At 50.6% G+C, this 20245-nt stretch overlaps 1 protein-coding gene across 3 annotated transcripts; it reads left to right on the top strand.

Moving 5' to 3' along the window:
* The first annotated feature begins 1250 nt into the window (after nucleotides 1-1250).
* On the top strand, nucleotides 1251-20038 carry SLC25A19 (solute carrier family 25 member 19). 3 transcript variants are annotated; one of them, XR_004302438.1, is made up of 9 exons: nucleotides 1251-1322; nucleotides 1808-1863; nucleotides 4230-4399; nucleotides 4593-4748; nucleotides 6773-6943; nucleotides 14660-14843; nucleotides 15274-15404; nucleotides 18045-18345; nucleotides 19745-20038. XR_004302438.1 is itself a non-coding variant. In XM_032429845.1 (8 exons), exons 3-8 carry the CDS (start codon nucleotides 4268-4270, stop codon nucleotides 18225-18227), a joined length of 957 nt encoding a protein of 318 aa, XP_032285736.1. In that variant the 5' UTR covers nucleotides 1251-1322; nucleotides 1808-1863; nucleotides 4230-4267; the 3' UTR covers nucleotides 18228-19697. The 3 variants fall into 3 exon arrangements, 2 of the variants coding, with proteins under 2 accessions (XP_032285736.1, XP_032285737.1); XM_032429845.1 differs by lacking the exon at nucleotides 19745-20038 and having other exon boundaries at nucleotides 18045-19697; XM_032429846.1 differs by lacking the exons at nucleotides 1251-1322; nucleotides 19745-20038 and adding an exon at nucleotides 1375-1498 and having other exon boundaries at nucleotides 18045-19697.
* The last annotated feature ends 207 nt before the right edge of the window (nucleotides 20039-20245 follow it).

Here is a 20245-nt window from a genome sequence, read left to right as displayed (position 1 = left end):
ATAGTTTGGGGCATATGCTTTAAAAGGGTAATGCTTGTCTTTTAAGGATACATTCTGAAATGTTAACTGGTGAAATCATATGATGTCTGGTATTTACTTCAAAATCATGTTGGGGGGAATGATGTCTTAAAATTGTGTGTCAGGGGCACCTAGGTGGCTCAGTCGTTAAGCGTCTGCCTTCGGCTCAGGTAATGATCTCAGGGTCCTGGAATCAAGCCCCGCATCTGGCTCCCTGCTCAGCAGGAAGCCTGCTTCTCCCTCTCCCACTCCCCCTGCTTGTGTTCCCTCTCTCGCTGTCTTTCTCTGTCAAATAAAAAAATAAAATCAGGGCGCCTGGGTGGCTCAGTTGGTTAAGCAACTGCCTCCGGCTCAGGTCATGATCCTGGAGTCCCGGGATCGAGTCCCGCATCGGGCTCCCTGCTCGGCAGGGAGTCTGCTTCTCCCTCTCCCGCTTCCCCCCTCTTGTGCTCTCTCTCTCTCAATAAAATAAATAAAATCTTTAAAAAAAAAAAAAGAGAAAAAAATAAAATAAAATCATAAAAAAAATAATAAAATTGTGTGTCAAAGTGATTGCACTAATGAGAAAAATGCAATTAAAAAATCAGGAAGAAATACTGTCCTGCAAAACACTGATGCTACTTGGCGTGAGAGCGATAGGATGAGTCATTTCCCCCTTCGTTTCTACATTTTCTGTAGCGTCTGTAATGTATTTTTGTATTATTTTTATGAGAAATTATGCATAATAAACCCTAGGGGGAAACAAAACTTCTACATTTTTGCCGTCCTCTTCCTGGTTTCCCAAAAACCCATCTACTCTCTCTCCCAAGTCCTCCAGGCTTTAGCTAAACTTCCCGCCATCTTTCCCAAGTTTAGATTATCCGGGTTCTGGGACTACGAGGGTTTTGAGGAAAGCAGGTCAAATTCACCGCACCCAACCTTCCCTCCGCTCGAAGGAGGACAGAAGCCACACGCCACTTAGCGCTGCGACCTCCCAAGGGCCACAGCCGTACTTCGGTACGCGCCACCCTCCGACGCGTGAATAACATTCGCGCACGCGCCCGCAGTGAGACTACATCTCCCAGAAGGCTCTGCGCCTACCACGGGGACAGCCTTAGTAGCGGTGGACTACATTACCCAGTGACGCCTTGCAAGAGGTGTTGCCCATCTATGACTATACAACTATTGGTCCAGCCCCTGTCGGAAGCTGCACGGTGACTGGTCCGGGAGCCCGTCAGTTACTGCCGGGCGCAATTAGTTTTGCTGCTGCATGAGGAGGTAGGAAGAGAAGCCCGCGCGGAGTCGGGCCGCGCCCTTCGTGCCGGGTGAGTGACCTCTACCTTCTCCTTCCTCGCCGTGCGCTCGGGGACTGGGGTCGCACACATGCGCCGGTACTCACGTGGGGGCAGGGTCTGTACGCGCACGTGTCACGCCTGACCTGAGAAGCATCTTCAGGGACGCAGGGCGCAAAACCTCACACACATTCGGGACACCCAGACACGTGGGTGCCTGCTTCGCGGGCGTCTTCTCGGACTTGGGGGGAAAACGCCCCGAGGCACAGCTGGACACGTGTGTCCACACGCGGGGACGTCTGCGGGGACCCCCAGCTGAACACATGGGCACACGGGCACGCGAGCTCACCGCTCGTAGCCCAACGCCAAGGGTTTCCGCAGTAAGAGAAGGGGGATGGCGTAGGCAAACTCCCTCCCACACCCCGCCCACCCTGCTACTCACTCCAGGGTCCCCATCTCTAGATGTTCTGTATATCATGCATATACAGTCATACTTCATTTTTATTTTGTCTCTTTAGGTTACTACAAGGCTTACTGGTACAAGAAGGAAATTAGAACAAGTGGAAGAAGTAAGGTAACTATGGAACTATATTTAACCAGCCCTTTCATGTATATTAGACTTTTACCTTTTTTACAAAGCTTGCCACGTATGGTGTCTTGCATGATCATCCCAGCAGTCTGGGCCAGGTAAGGCAGACATCATTCTCATTTTCCAGAAGAGAGAGAGGAACCCAGGTTAAATAAGACTCCCAGGGTATTAGGGAGAGGCAGAACTTGAACTCAGGCCTATTGATACGTCCAGCTAGGCAGATCTGCTTATTTATAGAAACGCCTCATTCCCTCCCTGATGGCAGGGCACCCACCCTGCTCAGTGTGACCTCAGCTGTTCCTGGGTGGCCTCTGGAGAGGCTTTGCCTCTCAATCACCTGCCCCATGGTTAAGCTGCTTCTCACAAGTGCCTGGAGAGGAGCAGCTTGACTTAATGTCACAGAGAAGTCGACGGAAAAGGCCGGGTGTCCTCCTTTGAGAGTGTGGAGGAGGAAGCTGCCGAGAAATGGGCACATTCCTGGCAGGGGTGGGGAGGTTTCATACCATGAGATTTTTTTTTTTTTTTAAGATCTTGTTTATTTATTAAGAGGGAGAGAGAGAGTTTGCATGTGAGCAGGAGGGGGAGGGGCAGAGGGAGAGAGAGAATCTCAAGCAGACTCCTCCACGAGCACAGAGCCCGTTGTGGGGCTCGATCTTACGACCCTGAGATCATGACCTGAGCGGGAGTCGGAGAGTCTGCTGCTCAGCCACCCAGGCGCTGTGATTTTAGAATACTTTGCTGGTATAGCCATGTAGAAGTGCCTTGTTAATTTTAAGGATGGCTTGGAGCACTACTTTTGTACTCTCAGAAAGTGAGTTTGGGGCTGAGGGAGTGGTGCAGACAGAATTCCAGAGGAAAAAATCGGTGGTGGGGTGGAACTTGGCCCTGTGTGGGCAATGACTTTCCTGTTACTATTGGTATCCAAGAACTAGGTTAACTCTGCAGCCCCTTCTAAAATCATTTTATATTTAGTTTTAGTTGTTTTGGGGTGCTTTAGTTGCCAACCCTTTCCCCAGAGGTAATTTTACCAACTTGTCGGTGTGTGTGCTGATAACAGACTTTTCCCCTATGCTTTCTACTACCGTATGGAGTGTATATAGATATTGCTGTTTTTCTTGTGCAAAAATGGGGTTATACTAGACATACTGTTCCTGAAACGTTTTTCCCACGTTTCAGTGTATTGTGGACATCTTTTCAAGTGTGTGTATCGCTCTGGCTTGTTCTTTTTAATGGCTGCATAGGATTCCATTGCTTGGATGTGACTTAGTGTATTTATCCTGATGGAGGATAAATACACTAATCAAATGCTCTATTGATAAGCATTTGTGTGATAATCCAGTTTTACAAACAGTGACATAATAATCCATGACATTTTACACATCCATGGTAGTGTTTCTCTAGAACAGTGGTTCCCAACCAGGAGCAAGTGCTGTGAATGCTAGAGAGGACATAAGGATGACCCCTGGAGGGGAGGTGCTCTTTAGCTGAGCCCTGGTGCATGGGAGGGGCTAGCCTGGGGAAGAGTGAGTGGGCTATATGGGGCGGGGGGGTGGGGAGTTGGGGGGGAGGGAGAGCCCCTGCATTTCAGACATGGGGAATAGTAGGTGCAGAATTAAGGTTGGCAGATAGGACCTCAAGCAGTGTTTTCTAGGAACTGGTCAGGAGCAGAGCCCACCGTAGTTGAAGTGGTTGAAGAGGTCGGTGGGGATCAGGTGGGCCAGGGAACATCGTTTCAAAGCATAGCACAGCTCCATGGCTGCAGCTGGGCCTGAGGTGTGCAAACAGTGGGGAGAGGATGCAGGAGGGCCCAGGAGTTGCTGGGTTCTTCCTTTGGATCATGTGGGCTTGTTGGGGAATCCCATGGAGTGCTCCTGGAGCCTGCATGTCGGACGTCGCCCTTGGTGCTCAGCTGCAGTGGGCTCTGCTCCCACACTGGGACTTTACCTCAGGCAGGAGTTTGCCATAAAACCAGGTGTCTTGGAAAGCAAGCTGATCTCTGAAAGTGAACGATTTCCTACCAAGGCTGTTGGTTCATTCAGTCAACAAATGTGAGCACTCACCACGCTGGGCTCTGTTCCAGGCACTGGAAATAAAGGGATGGGCAAATGAGAGCAAGGCCGTGTTTTCACAAGTTCGCATTCTAGTGGGGGAAAGTGGCAAGAAACAGATGTCCAGAGTAAATGTCCAGTATATTAATGCTATGCAGAAGAATAAAGCAGGGCAAGGGGATAAAAGGGGATGTGGGTGCTGTTTTAGATGGGGTGGTCAGGGAGGGCTGCTCTGAGGAGGTGGTTGTGAGCAGAGACCCTAAGAACTTGCTCTGGTGTTAACTCCGTGTCTCTTCCTTTTAGATTGAAACTGATGGACGTTGTATGGGCCAGAGGCAGGGATGGTTGGCTATGACCCCAAAGCTGATGGCAGGAATATCTCCAGTTTTGAGGTGGCTGCGGCTGGGTCTGTGTCTGGACTTGTCACTCGGGTGATGATCAGCCCCTTGGATGTCATCAAGATCCGTTTCCAGGTGCCCTTTCCCCCTTTTTTCCCCATGTAATGGGCTGGAGGACAAGTTCTCTCTTTCTTGTTAAAGCAGTTTCCAGATCTTGGAGTTTTGTCAAGGAGAAGCGCTTTGCTGCCCTTGTTACATTTTCCAAAATTTTTTCTTCTCACCCCACACCTGTCCCTGTTGTCCTGACCTTTTCGATTTTGATTCCTAGCTTCAGATTGAGCGCTTGTCTCGCAGCGACCCCGCTGCAAAATACCATGGGATCCTACAGGCTGGGAGACAGATTTTGCAGGAAGAAGGCCCCACAGCATTCTGGAAAGGACACGTCCCAGCGCAGCTTCTCTCTATAGGCTATGGAGCTGTCCAGGTAGATGGCAGGGGAATGGGCCAGGGCTCTGGGTTCGTGTTGCTCAACAGGGGAACACAGGGAAGGTGGGGCCCATGGGAGATGGTCACCACACTTCTACTCGTCTTAACTGGGGAACTACATGAAGTTCGAAGTCTGAAAATGAAGACAGAGTTAGACCAAGCTGTACCATATGGGCATTCCCTTCCACGCGTCCCCCCACCGCGGGGACTTAGCCCCAACTGATTATTAATTAGATGTTGTCCCGAGGAGACTGTCCTGACGTCATGCCCCCAGTGGGCTTGGCAAACGGTGATACAAATGCTTTCATTTTTCAGAATAGCATTTTCACATCTGTACTTCCTCTGAACTCCCAGCAACGTTGTGAGGAAGGTAGAACAGGTGTTTCGTGGGTCACAGAGAAGGGGAAATGAGCTGCCAAAGGCCACACAGCCTGGAGGTGGTGGGACCAGGATGAGAATGCAGGCTCCTTAACTTTGGTTCGCATGTTCATGCCGCTCAGCGCCAGTTAATTTCTCCTTTTTTTTTTTTTTTTTGAAGATTTTATTTATTTATTTATTTGAGAGCGAGCAAGAGAGCCTGTGCGAAAGCAGGGGGAAGAGCAAAGGGAGAGGGACAAGCAGACTCCCCGCTGAGCACGGAGCCCGACTCAGGGTTCGATGCCACGATCCCAAGATCATGACCTGAGCTCCAACCAAGAGTCGGACGCAGAACCGACTGAGCCCCCCCGGCGCCCCGGCACCACTTGGTTTCCTGGTGGGTGGGGCGGACGCCGGCGCCGCGGCACTTGCCGGCCGGGGTGCGGTGCTTGTGGTGAGCCGGGCCCCGCGGCAGGCACCTGGCGTGTGTTCCCTCACCGCGGTCCCCCGGCGGAGGCTCTGTTGTCGCTCCCGTGTTACCGACAAGACGAGGCAGAGAGCCTAGGTAATGAGCCAGCCAAAGGCACCAGCTCGAAAGCCGGCAGGGTCAGGATTCCCACCCGGACGGCTGGAGCCGGAATAGCCCCTGCCTGCCTGTCCTGTGACAGCCCGGCGATGGCTCGGGTCAGGCGCTCATGGGTTGACCTGCCCGTGTGGCCAGCCCTCCGTGGCCACCGCGTGCTCGCAGGACGCCCAGCTGTCTCGAGCTGCCCGCAGAAGAGCTCCGCGTCGGGGGCTTTGTACCGTACAGTACGGAACACGTGGAATTGTCCCGAGAGAGTGTCTGTGAAACACTGCTGTCACCGCTGTCCTGGAGGGGGGCCCGCACCGAACCACAGCGGCTCTCCCCTCCCGGCTCCGGGGACGCGCAGCTAATGAGTAGAACTTAACTTTTCTTTTCTTTTCTTTTCTTTTCTTTCTCTCTCTCTCTCTCTCTGTCTCTCTCTCTCCCTCCCTCCGTCCCTCCCTTCCCTCTTAGATTTTATTTATTCGGTTGACAGACAGCACAAGCAGGGGGAGCAGCAGGGGGAGGGAGAAGCAGGCTTCCCGCCGAGCAGGGAGCCCAACGCGGGACTCGATCCCAGCACCCTGGGATCATGACCTGAGCCAAAGGCAGGTGCTTAACTGCCTGAGCCGCCCAGGCGCCCCTGAGTACAGCTTTCTGATATAAAAGTTTTCCCCTCTATTTTATTTTATTTTATTATTATTATTTTTTAAGATTTTATTTATTTATTTGACAGAGAGCACAAGTAGGCAGAGAGGCAGGCAGAGGGAGAAGGAGAAGCAGACTCTCCACTGAGCAGGGAGCCCGACGTGGGGCTCGATCCCAGGACCCCAGGATCATGACCTGAGCTGAAGGCAGATGCTTAACAGACTGAGCCACTCAGGCGCCCCTCCCCTCTATTTTCTTAACCCTCTGGGTATTTGGCTCTACTCAAATAGAGTATAAAATGCCGTCTGCGCTTTGCACAAAGTTATATGTTCATTATATTCTGTGACTGCTCAAGGAGAGTATTCCCTCGTCCATAGAACCGGGCCCCACCTGGGTCGTGGTGGTGTATTTGGGGGGGTGTTTGTCAATTACTTTGTCACGTGCTCTTGTAGTTTCTGTCGTTTGAACTGCTGACCGAGCTGGTGCACAAAGCCACCACGTACGATGCCCGCGACTTCTCAGTGCACTTTGTGTGTGGAGGCCTGTCCGCCAGCGCTGCCACCCTGGCCGTGCACCCCGTGGACGTGCTGCGCACTCGCTTTGCCGCTCAGGGTGAGCCCAAGGTGAGTGGCCGGGCCAGAGAAGGGGTGCCCGCGTAACAGAAGGTGTTCCACGAGTTGGGGCTCTTTTCTTTAGAGGGAACAAAACCCCCAGGCGTGCTGGGGTCTGCATCCCCTCCGTCGGTCCATCTGTAAGACCGTGACTGTGCTGAGCACCATGCCAGGTGCTCGCAGCCTCACGAGGGAGGCGGAACCTACGGGTGGGAAACAGAACAAGTAATGGACAGTAGGTGGACAGTAAAGGCATCCGGGAGAGTGAGACTGGAGATCATATTTCTGGGTTGTTGTGAGAGTGTTTTTGGTTTCCACAAAGAATGGATAGAGGAAATGGGATAGTTGAGTCAGATTCCAGGAAGAACTTACTGAGTGAAAGGGAGGGATTAAATCCTGAAATAGACCTCTGCACCATAATCTTTGTTTCCTGGACATACATAAGAATAGCTGTGTGTGTGTGTGTGTGTGTGTGTGTGTGTGTGTGTGTGTGTGCGCGTGCGCGCGCGCGCGCGCGCTCAACCAAGAAAGAGTAATTTTTCTGTCTCCCTTCTGCTTTAGGGTATTTTTGTGGGGAATGACACTGCTTAAGAATTTGATGTGCTTTAGGGGGCGCCTGGGTGGCTCAGTTGGTTAAGCGACTGCCTTCGGCTCAGGTCATGATCCTGGAGTCCCTGGATCGAGTCCCGCATCGGGCTCCCTGCTCGGCAGGGAGTCTGCTTCTCCCTCTGACCCTCCCCCCTCTCATGTGCTTGCTCTCTCTCTCAAATAAATAAATAAAAAATAAAAAAAAAAAAAAAAAAAAAAAAAAAGAATTTGATGTGCTTTAGAATAACTGTGGTTTCAGTTCAGTTCAGTTGCCTGGGGTGGAGATCCTGGGCTGGTGGAGCCCTTTTGTTTAGGAGACATCCTGATGGCTTTTTTGGTTTAGAAAGGGCAGAGTGTCCTGGGAACAGTCTGCAAGCAAACGAATGGGGCATGAGAGCTAGATCCTTCTGTATGGCACTTCAATGGGAAATAGAGTTTTCTCCTGGTGGTGAAATGAGATGAGGGGCCCTGGGCACTGAGCAGAGAGATGGGGGGGAAGGGTGTTTGTAGTTGGAGAAGACAGACAGCTTTCAGCAACATGGTGGCTGCTGGGATGAAAAAAAAAATGAGTGGTGGTGCTCCATCAGCTTCTCTGCTCTGGGCTGCTGGAGTCCTCTTCTATGACTTCCCAGCCCTTAGTGAAAAAAAAAAAAATCTATGAGAAGGTATATTTGAAACTAATATAATACTGTATGTCAATTCTACTTCAATAATAAATTTTAAAAAGAGGTCTGTGAGAAGGAAAGGTATAAGAGAAAAGAGAATAACGTATTATCTCTCTGGCTTAGACGACTGAGATAGGGATTCTAGATTCTGGAATAATCAGGAAATCATCTGTGTGTAAAAGTGAGTGAAAGAGATCTGTTTAAAAGCTGTAGACCCTCCACCTTTCGTAGATCAGTAGCAACCATGGTGTCAGTCCTCACCTTTAAAATGTTTCTTAGGGGCGCCTCTGTGGCTCAGTCGGTTAAGCGTCTGCCTTCAGCTTAGGTCATGATCCCGGCGTCCTGGGATCAAGCCCCGCATCGGGGCTCCCTGCTTTGCAGGAGCATGCTTCCCTCTCTCCTCCCCACTTGTGCTCTCTCTCTCACTATCTCTGTTGCTGTCTCTGTCTCAAATAAATAAATAAAAATCTTTAAAATGTTTCTTAATTAGGGGTGCCTGGTGGCTCAGTTGGTTGAGCATCCAACTCTTGGTTTAGGCTCAGGTCATGATCTCAGGGTCGTGACATCAAGCCCTGCATCAGGGTTCCTCAGAATGGAGGCTGCTTGAGATTCTTTCTCCCTTTCCCTCTGTCCCTCCCCCTGCTTGTGTGCGCTCTCTCTATGTCTCTAAATAAATAAATAAAATCTTTAAAGTGATTTTTAATGAGTGATCTATAAGGTGTATAAAAGTTAAAAAGACATGTGGTTCTGCATGAATTATAACAAAGAAACACTTAACAGCCACCCCGATTCCAGTCCCCAGAGGCAACCACTTTTTTTTTTAAGATTTTTTTTTTTTTTTTAAGATTTTATTTATTTGAGAGAGAGAGAGAGAACGTGCACAGAGGGGGAGTGCAAACCCCACTGAGCAGGGAGCCCGATGTGGGGCTTGACCCCAGGACCCTGAGATCATGACCTGAGCCGAAGACAGCTGCTTAACCGACTGAGCCACCCAGGCACTTTTAATACTGGTGGCTCTTTCTTCTATTATTTACTTCCTAATTCTTAGTAACATGCTTATACTACTAGTTCTCTCTCTTTCTTTTTCTTTCTAATTTTTAAATTGTAGACATTAGCTATCAATAGCTACTGTGGAAGATGAGAGTTTACCTCTTCTACCATAACTCTCACGTGTGCTTGCACTTCCTCTGATTTCAGTATGACTGGTTTATAGATTTTGGCTAAATCAATACTGGGTGTCTATGCTGTTATGATTATGTAAATGTTACTGCTGAGCCTTGAAATACATTATGATTACATTTTCTATCTTTGTCTTACCTGAAATTAGTGATTGCCTTGTATTTTATTTAACAGCTTTTCGCATGCTTATCACAAAGTTACCCTCGGGGCGCCTGGGTGGCTCAGACCGTTAAGCGTCTGCCTTTGGCTCAGGTCATGATCTCTGGGTTTTAGGATCTAGCCCCACATCGGGCTCCCTGCTCTGTGGGGAGCCTCCTTCTCTCTCTCTCTCTCCCTCTGCCCATCCTCATACTCGTTCTCTCTCCCTTTCTCTCTCTCTCAAATAAATCTTAAAAAAAAAAAAAAGTTACCCTCAAACAGTCTTGATAGGGTCAGCCTGTGGTCATCAGTCCCACGTTATTAGGGAGCCTCTCCTGGAGCCCCCAGCTCTAGCAGCCGTCACCCTCTGGCATCATTATGGACTCTTTGCTCTAGGACTGTTACCAGCTGTTCTGTTAGGAATTCTCTTGTTGGGTCCTGTGTCTTCTTTTTCTTGATTAATCCCTCATTTTGGTGGAGATTTCCAGAGATAACAGCTTCTTTAGAGAAGCCTTGATAGAAAATGCCTACTTACACTTGACTCATGATTTGGGTATAGAATTCTAGGTAGCTCTCAGTGTTGCTGTAGAGAAGTCCAGAACCACTCCAATTAATGATCCTTTATATGAAACTATCACCCCTCCTGCCTTGGGAACTTTCAGGATCCCTCCTTGATTCCTGGCATTCTAGAGATTTACCAGTGATGTGCACTGGTCTGTGTCTCTTTCATTCATTGTGATGGGCACTTCTGGACCCTTTAGTCTGAATACTCCTGTTCCTCATGCCTAGAAAATGGTCATGAATGATTTATTCACAATTGCTATTTTCCATTTTTTTCTTTTCTTTCTGTAATTCATGTCAGTTGGGTATTAGACATCCTGGGTCTATCCTCTGGTTGACTTATCTTTTCTCTACTATTGTTTAGCTCTTTCTCTTTCTGTCCTACTTTCTGGGAGGTTTCCTTGCTTTTATCATTTGGGGCCCTCTATTGAATTTTAAAAATGCTTGCTAATGTATGTTAATTCCTAAGAGCACTTTTTTGGTTTGCTTTAGTCTAATTTAATGAAACATCACTTACATACACAGTAAAATTCACTCTTTAGTATACACCTCTCTGACTTTTTTTTTTTTTTAAACTTCTGGAACTAATTTTTTTCCTTAAAGATTTTATTCATTTATTTGACAGAGACACAGTGAGAGAGGGAACACAAGCAGGGCGAGTGGGAGAGGGAGAAGCAGGCTTCCCGCTGATCAGGGAGCCCGATGTGAGGCTCGATCCCAGGACCCTGGGATCATGACCCGAGCCAAAGGCAGACGCTCAATGACTGAGCCATGCAGGTGCCCCTCTTGACTTTTTTTTAAGATTTAATTTAATTTATTTATTTGAGAGAGAACACGAGTGGGGTCGAGGGGGTGGGGGAAGGGACAGAGGGACAAGCGGGCCCTGCTAAGCTTGGAGCCCGACATGGAGCTCCATCCCGGGGCCCCGAGATCATGACCCAAGCCCAAGTCAGACACTTTTTTTTTTTTTTAAATTTATTTGAGAGAAAGAGAATGAGATAACACGGGGTAGGGGGTCAGAGGGAAAAGCAGACTCCCCGCTGAGCAGGGAGCCCGATGCGGGACTCGATCCTGGGACTCCAGGATCATGACCTGGGCCGAAGGCAGTTGCTTAACCAACTGAACCACCCAGGCGCCCCTCTGAGCTTTGATGAATGCACATAACCACTACTATAATCAGGATATAAAACAAAAGTTCCATCACCCCCAAATGTCCTCCTGCCCCTTTATAGTCAGTCCCTCTTCATTGCCAGCCTCTGTTAACCACTGGTCTGTCTTCTGCCTTTTTCAGAATGTCAGATACAGGGAATTAGGTCTTACGTAGTTGTTTGAGTAGCACCCTTCACTTGGCGTCTGCATTTGAGATTCATCCATGCCGCATGTGTGAGTGGTTGGTTCCTTTTTCTTGCTGCATAGTATTCTGTCGTGTGGCCCTACCATGATTTGTTAGTTGGGAGATGTCACGGTTGTTCTCCAGTTTTTTGGTGATTATGACTAAAACCACTACAAACATTCACATACAGATTATTGTGTGAACGTTTTGTTTCTCTTGGGTGAATACCTAGGCATGGGGTTGCTGAGTTGTACGGTGAAAATGTTTAATTTTGAGGAAAAGCCAACCTGCTTCCTACATGGCTGTGCCGTTTTGCATTCCCACCAGCATTTCCAGTTGTTCCTTATCCTCACAATACTTCGTATTATCTGGTTTTTGGTTTTATTTGATTCTTTTTAAAATTTTTTTTATTTCAATTTTTATTTTAATTTAAATTCAATTAATTAACATATAATGTATTATTTGTCTCAGGCATACAGGTCTGTGGTTCATCAGTCTTATATAATACCCAGTGCTCATTACAGCACATACCCTCCCCAACGTCCATCACCCAGTTACCCCATCCCTCCACCCCTCTCCCCTCCAGCAGCCCTCAGTTTGTTTCCTATGATTAAGAGTCTCTTATGGTTTGCCTCCCTCTCTGGTTTCGTCTTCATTTTTTTTTCCCCTCTTCCCCTATGGTCCTCTGCCTTGTTTCTCAAATTCCACATATGAGTGAAATCATATGATAATTGTCTTTCTCTGACTGACTTATTTCGCTTAGTATAATACCCTCTAGTTCCACCAACAATTTTATTCTTTTCTAAAGGTTTATTTATTTATTTATTTATTTATTTATTTATTTTTTTAAAGATTTTATTTATTTATTTGAGAGAGAGAGAATGAGAGACAGAGAGCATGAGAGGGAGGAGGGTCAGAGGGAGAAGCAGACTCCCTGCCGAGCAGGGAGCCTGATGCGGGACTCGATCCCGGGACTCCAGGATCATGACCTGAGCCGAAGGCAGTCGCTTAACCAACTGAGCCACCCAGGCGTCCCTAAAGGTTTATTTATTTATTTGAGAGAAAGAGAGAACGAGTGTGCTTGTGAGCAGGAGGAGGGGCAGAGGGAAAGAATCCCAAGCAGACTCCCCGCTGAGCATGGAGCCTGATGGAAGGCTCAGTCTCATGACCCTGAAGTCATGACCTGAGCCGAAACCAAGAGTTGGGCGCTTAACTGACTCAGCCACCCAGGCGCCCCTATTTTTATTTTATTCTTTTAAATTTTAGCCACTCTACTAGATGTGAATAGTGGTATCTCATCATGATTTTACCACAGAGATGTTGAATGTATTTTCATGTGCTTATTTGCCCTCTGTGTACCTTCTTTGCTGAAGCAATCTGTTCAAATTGTTTTCCCATTTTGGTGGTTTGTTGTTTTTGTTTTACACATTTTTTCTGAGTCCATGGCTGTGGCTGTCTTCACGTCCTTATAGTCTGTTTTTTGAAGAACAGATGTTTTTAATTTTCTTTTTTTAAGATTTTATTTATTTGTCAGAGAGAGAGCACAAGAAGGGGGAGCAGCAGAGGCAGAGGGAGAAGCAGGCTCCCCGCTGAGCAGGGAGCCCGACGCGGGGCTCGATCCCAGGAATCTGGGTTCATGACCTGAGCTGGAGGCAGACGCTTCACCAACTGAGCCACCCAGGTGCCCCAAAAAAGTCCTAATTTATCAATTTGTTCTTTTATGCATTTTGCTTTTGGTATTTTATCCAAGAAATCTTTGCTTAAGGGCGCCTGGGTGGCTCAGTGGGTTAAGTGTCCAACTGTTGGTATTGCATCAGATCATGATCTCGCAGTCATGGGATTGAGCCCTGCACGGGGCTCTGTGCTCAGCGTGGAGTCTGCCTCAGATTCTCTCTCCCTCCCACTCTTGCTCTCTCTCTCTGTCTCTCAGATAAATAAATACAATCTTAAAAAAAAAAAAGGAAATCTGCCTAACCCAAACTCACAAAGATTTTTTCCCTCAAAACAAGAGTTTGTCTTGTTCTCTGAATCTTACCTCTTTTTTATTTTATTTATTTTTTTAAAGATTTTATTTATTTATTTGACAGAGAGAGAGAGATAGCAAGAGCAGGAACACAAGCAGGGGGAGTGGGAGAGGGAGAAGCAGGCTTCCCGCGGAGCAGGGAATGCCCGATGCGGGGCTCGATCCCAGGACCCTGGGACCACGACCCGAGCCGAAGGCAGATGCTCAACGACTGAGCCACCCAGGCGCCCCTGGTCTCCATTTTTTATGAAGGCTTTCCTCAGATGTCTGGTGACCCTTGGCTGCCAGCCTGGTGTTAAAGGGGGCACAGGGAAGCAGAGTGGGACTGTGGGTGCGTGGCGGGCTTGTGGCCCAGTGGCCTTTCTCCGAGTCCTAGCCCTTTCTTGGAGGTCCCCAGGGTGAAATCCTTCAGTGTGGCTGCCAGCGTCCGGGAGCCAAGAGGCGAGGAGGTAGCCAGCGTCCTCCCTTCTCGGTGCAGGGTGCCTCCCCCAGCCGCCCTGTCATTGCGGTGCCTCGCCGCGCCCACTGCAAAGAATGCGTCGAAGGGAAGGGTACTAAGAAAAACCAATGCCCGGTGGTCTGCCTGCATGGAGATCGCCTGACGACAGGTTACAAAAGGTTAAATATATGCACCTGGCAAAAAAATCCAAATAGCGTAAAATGGTCAGAGTAAATCTCCCTCTTCCCCTGCCCCGGCTTTCCCTCCATGGAGGTCACGCTCGCCCTTCCTCATTTCTCATGTATCCCTGGGGGCGGGGAGGGGGGGGTAGTAAATCCCTTCATGGTTTGTTCCTCCACAAGCACTAAACCTGCTCTTCAGCCTCTCACTGTGCTCATTCAGCTCTGTGTTTGGGGGATTAGTCCCGATCCGTTGTGTAGATGGCGCGATACTCTTTCCACGGCTGCTCTGTGTCCGGAACGGGTGTGTCATCATGTATGTAACCAGTCACCCAAGGGCGGACGCTGCGTCTTTGCTGTTCCGCAGGACACGGTGGCAGCTGTCCTCGGACATGTACTCTCGTGCACTTGTGCAGACATACTGGTCTTGTAAATAGCTAGAAGGGGAGTTGCTGGAAAACCCCGCCTTAGGATTTTTGTCCAGCATTTTCTTTGTGCCCTTGGCAGGAGAAGTCATGCTCCTGGCAGCTGGGATTTTGGCCGAGGGGAGGTGCATGTGATGGGCTGCGATCCAGGGCCAGACCGCCCCGCGCACTCACTTGAGCTTCCCGTGTGCCGTCCAGGTGTATAAAACCCTGCGAGACGCCGTGGTGACCATGTACCGGACTGAAGGCCCCTTGGTTTTCTACAAAGGCTTGAACCCCACCTTGATCGCCATCTTCCCCTACGCCGGCTTCCAGTTCTCCTTTTACAGCGCCTTGAAGCACATGCACAAGTGGGTCCTGCCCGCCGAGGGAAGGAAGAACGGTGAGAAGCCCTCACACGAAGAGAATCTGGGTTTCCACTGTCCCCCTCCCCCAAGCCAGAGCATCTCTTTCTAATCCTTGTAGGAGCTAAGGCCTTCTGTCAGAGGCTAGGACATCCCCGTTCTCTGAACCCTGCTCTGTCGCACTGCGAACCAACCAACCAAGCCAGCAGCTGGCAGACCCTTTCAGCCCTTGCCACCCCAGCAGTGGCACTGTCAACATTGATTCTCCTCCCAAGCCTTGAACCGAGTCACACCGCAGAGCCTGCAAGCTCCTCCTTCCATTCCCTCCTTACTGCCATTCGACCCAGAGTGGCGTGTGTGGTTCTCCTCGGAGATTCAGGGTGCTGGTGGGTCTTAGTTTTACAGTGGAGGCTTGTCTTCCCCCGATTGCACTTTCCTCATTTCCCCCCTCAATCCCACTTGGTTCAGAGAACCTCAGAAACCTGCTCTGTGGCAGCGGAGCTGGAGTCCTCAGCAAGACCCTCACATACCCCCTGGACCTCTTCAAGAAACGGCTGCAGGTCGGAGGGTTTGAACGGGCCCGAGTCACCTTTGGCCAGGTGAGCTGTCCCACTGCAGAGAGCTCCGAGCCTTGCCCCTCACCTGCCCATTGGTCAGCATTAGCCCCCACAGCCCGTCCCTGGGGATCCCCAAACACATAGGAAAGCCACACACAGCCCTGTGCATGTTGGACACTGTGGGATGATCCAGGCGAAGGAGGGTTCAGTGTTTGCTCTTAAAAAGTGTTCAGTTCAGGGCACCTGGGGGGCTCAGTCGGTTAAGCGTCTGACTCTTGATCTCAGCTCAGGTCTTGATCTCGGGGTCGTGAGTTCCAGCCCTGTGTTGGGTCCATGCTGGGTGTGGAGCCTACTTCAAGTAAAAAAAAAGAAAAGTGTTCAGTTCAGTTTGGGACAAAGAATATAATCGTATAAGAAAGGTCCCCAGGGCGCCTGCTTGGTGCAGTTGGTTGAGCGTCTGACTCCTGGTTTGGGCTCAGGTCGTGAAATCGGGGTCGTGGGTCAAGCCCTACATTGGGCTTTGTGCTTGGTGTAGAGGCTGCTTGTCCCTCTCCCTGTGCTCCTCCCCTGCTCTCGAGCTTCAGTGCATGCTCTCTCTTTCTCAAATAAGTCTTAAGAAGAGATAGGTCCCCAAAATACTAAAGAACCCTGAGGAGACTCCCACTGGTGCATGCGGTTGTTTGCTTTATTCTGTAGGCGTTCCTGGAGAGGGGTGAATGAAATCTGATCAACTAAATTATTTTTTTTTTTTTAATTTTTTTAAGATTTTATTTATTTATTTGCTAGAGAGAGAGTGAGAGTACAAGCAGGGGGAGCAGCAGGCAGAGGGAGAAGCAGGTTCCCCGCTGAGCAGGATCCTGGGATCATGACCCAAGCCGAAGGCAGCCGCTTAACCAACTGAGCCACCCAGGCGTCCCTAAATTATATTTTATTTTATTTTATTTTTTATTTTTTATTTTTTTAAAGATTTTATTTATTTATCTGAGAGAGAGAATGGGAGACAGAGAGCATGAGAGGGGAAGGGTCAGAGGGAGAAGCAGACCCCCTGCTGAGCAGGGAGCCCGATGTGGGACTCGATCCCGGGACTCCAGAATCATGACCTGAGCCGAAGGCAGTTGCTTAACCAACTGAGCCACCCAGGTGCCCTCTAAATTATATTTTAAAGGCACTAGAAGCTTTGTCATTCGCAGAAGCCCCCATTGTAGGTGATTTTGTAATGTTAATAGTCATTCCTAGTCGGCTTGGATTTTGCAAACTGGATTTTCACCTGCTGCTTTGGGGGCACCATCCAGTGGTGGGCTAGGGGTGGAGCAAGGGGGGAGTAACTCCAGCACTTTCCCCTCTGGAATCTGGGAACCTGGGACATCTGCGCAGGAAGAAACATGCCCGACAGATGTCAGAAAAGAGTGGCCTGCGGGCGCCTGGGTGGCTGTTGGTTAAGCGACTGCCTTCGGCTCAGGTCATGATCCCAGGATCCTGGGATCGAGTCCCACATCAGGCTCCCCCTGCTCTGCAGGGAGCCTGCTTCTCTCTCTGCCTCTGCCTGCCACTCCCCCTGCTCGTGCTCTCTCTCTCTCTCTCTCTCTGTCAAAAAAAAAAAAAAAAATACCTAAAAAAAAAAAAAAAAAAAGCACATAACATTTAAAAAAAAAAAAAAAAAGAAAAGAAAAGAGTGGCCTGCAACTGGAGACAGAAGGGAGGGAGCACTCCTTACTTGGGGGAGGGGAAAGTATTGAGTTAGTTGTAATCCATCTTTGTAGGAAATTCAGAGAAGTCCTGGAGACAAAAAGATAAAACTGACATGTAACTCCCAACACCACCCCCCGCAGAGATAATCAGGCAGAACCACTGGTTGTAGTTTTGTTTCTTTGCATAAACATATACGTGTATGTTTTAACACAGGGTGGAATACAAGATTTTATAACCTCCTTTTTCCACTTACGAACTTGTCCTGAAGGAATGGTTTGAATTTGCACAGGGAGAGTTGCTGAGAGCCCAGGACAGAGGAGAGAGCCTTGTTCCTAACAGATTTTGTGGCCAGTTTGCTGGGAGGACCAGTGGAGGGTGAGGGCAGATCAGGGAGGGAAGAACACCAGGCTGTGGAGCTTGGATTTGATCTTTTTTTTTCTTTTTCCTTTTCCTTTTTTTTTTTTTTTAAAGTAAGCTCTACGCCCAGTGTGGGACTTGAACTCACGACCCCGAGATCAAGAGTCCCACACTCCACTAGCCGAGCCAGCCAGGCGCCCCTTGATTCTTTATAATGTCATTGTCGTCACAACGGGGAGTTAGTGGAGATGTGGAGAGAGCGGGGCTGAGGGGAGTTGGGTCTTGGGGACGCGAGTCTGGCGGCGGCGTGTGGCAAACTGCGAAGGCCGGACTAGAGGCCCAAGCGAACAAGGGCCAGATTCAGATCCGCTGCCCCAGGCGGGCCAGGCGGGCTGGGGAAAGGGCCCTTAAGAGGCCCAGTCGGTAGGCGCTCTGTCCAGTGCTGATTTCCAGGCACGGCCTCTGTTCAGTCTGAATTATTAGTCCACTTGGAAGAGAAAGAAAAGGTTAACTGCTCTGTCCTTTTTGCCTTCGTTGCTTGTCCAGCCAGTGTTGACTGGGAGCTGTGATGTGCCAGGTGCTGGGCTGACGGAAGAAAGAGCCAGCATCCGAGTGTTAATCTCTTCCTCTGCCCAGGTTCGCAGCTACAGGGGCCTCCTCGATTGTGCCCAGCAGGTGCTGCAGGACGAAGGCCCCACGGGCCTCTTCAAGGGCCTGTCCCCGAGCCTGCTGAAGGCTGCCCTCTCCACCGGCTTTGTGTTCTTCTGGTATGAGCTCTTCTGTAGCTTCTTCCACCCCATGAAGAAGGCGGACAGCTAGCCCCCAGGGCAGGAAGGGCGGCCTCCGGAAGGAAGGCAGACTCCCCTACCATCTCCTGCTGCACCGAGAGCTGCTGCCCGCTCCCTGCCTGCCGGGCGGCTCTGGCATCACTAGAAGGGTAGGGGCCTTCTCGGGGGGATGCAGGGCTTGGCCTGTGGGGACACAGCCATGTCGGTCAGAAGGAGCTTGAGGTGCTTTCTCTGTGTGGTCCTGGCTCGCAGGAAGGGCGGCAGCGACCCCCCTGCACTTCTCAGCACCTTCTGCCCAGAACTGTCCGGGCTCTGGGGGTGGGGGGCCACGGCTGGAGCCTGAGGGCTGGGATTGGGCCCTTCGCGGGGGCCTGGTCCTCTCGTGTGCGCTCTTACTCCCACCAGCTAATTTAACGCACACCGAAGCTACAAGCACATTCCTTATTTCACTCCATCTTCCCTTCCACATCACGTCCCTCCTCACAGGGTATGAGGGAGGGAACCCTTGGCTTCCTCAGATTCCATTTTTCTCAATACTTGCATCCCTCATGCAGCTTTGCTTCTGGTTCTGAGGGGAAGAATTAGTCACTTTATAGCCCCCGCCCCCCATGCCCAGGTCCCCTGTCTGTGAAGTTCCGCTCAGGCTGTTCTCTCCCCTGGGTGGGACAGAGTGTGGCTAGAGGGCCTCTGGGGAAAACAGATCCCGGCGGCCCACAAGAAGTGGGGGCTGTGCTGATGGGGAGGAGCTGTGGGTAAAGGTGGCGGCCTTTTCCCCCAGTCTGCCTGGGGTCACTCCTCTTCCGGGGGGTGGGGGCGGGAGCCTTACAGCTGGGCCTGTTGGCATCAGCTGCCCGCTCAGCGTCCCCCTCCATGATCAGCGTGGTGCTGCGTGTATCCTCTGTCACCCCAGGAGGGCCACAGCTCTGAAGCAGCCTCATGAAGGGGGTGGGAGAAGGAAAGGTTCGGGCAGCCAGCCTGCCGAGGGCAGTGGTGTCAGGGGCTTGTCAGCACAAGAACTCACAACAGCTACTCGTCTGGGCACAGAGGAGAAACTGCAGTAAGGGGGTGAGACCAGGAAATCGACAGAACACAATCACCACCCTTTCCACCCAGTTCTGCCCCCCGACCCTTCAGGGGAGCCAGGATGGAGGAGCCGCAGAGCCCCTTGCAGGACTTCACCCGGCCCTCAGTCTGGGCTCTGGCTCCAGCCTCTGCACCCACTGAGGAGGAGGGAGAGCAGGGGCGGGGAGCAGGCCTGTGTGGGTGTCACGGCCCTTGGACCCCTTCCGTCATCAGAGTGGTTTTGGCTCTGGCCTGGGGCTTTGTGACGTGTCTGGGACCCTGAATCCTGAAGCTTCCCTACTCCCGGCTGCGGGTTATGAACATCCAGGCTGTGGGTAGGGGGGTGCTCCAACACCCACAGAGTTTGGGGCACTGGGCTTGGGGCTGCAGGAAAGCTGCCTGAATGTATTTTTTAAGAAACTCCACTTTAGTGGAATAAAGTAAACTTTGTTCTCTTCATCTCTCCTACTCATTATTTTGCTGCAGCTGCTCTTTCTCATCCATTTGCTGGTGACCACTTTGGCCAGCCCTTTTGACAGAAGAACTACTCTGGCAACAGGAAACCGCCATGGACATTTGACTGTGCAACCGGAAGAGGCGCCTTTCCAGCCCCTTCTGGCTGCCCTCCTGCAGCCCAGGGCCGGCGTCAGGAAAGGCCCTCAGCTGCTGGGCCCGCGCCTCTTCCCCAGCCGCAGCCACGACCAAGTCAGGGGCTTGCCCAACTTGTCACTCCCGGCATCTCGCGGTGGCAGGCTGGCGGGGGGCGGGGGGGTCCTTATTCTTGAGCTGGCCCATTGATTTTCAACTTATTTTACCAGTACCGTTTGTACTTGGAGTAGGAGAGGGGGTAGAGGGGGTTGATCCAGCCCTTACAGGCCCCCCGGCCTTCTCTCGCGTGGGGGGGGGGGGAGGAGTGGGGGGCAGGCGGCCGCCACCTATGCGTTCCCGTCCCTCCAGCCACGCCGCGCGGCCCCACCCAGTCTCCTC

The sequence above is a fragment of the Phoca vitulina genome, unplaced genomic scaffold (assembly GCF_004348235.1).
Source record: "Phoca vitulina isolate PV1807 unplaced genomic scaffold, GSC_HSeal_1.0 scaffold41, whole genome shotgun sequence".
Taxonomy (NCBI): Eukaryota; Metazoa; Chordata; class Mammalia; order Carnivora; family Phocidae; genus Phoca; species Phoca vitulina.
The sequence above is the reverse complement of the archived record's forward strand: the minus strand, read 5'-3'. Positions and strand labels throughout refer to the sequence as shown.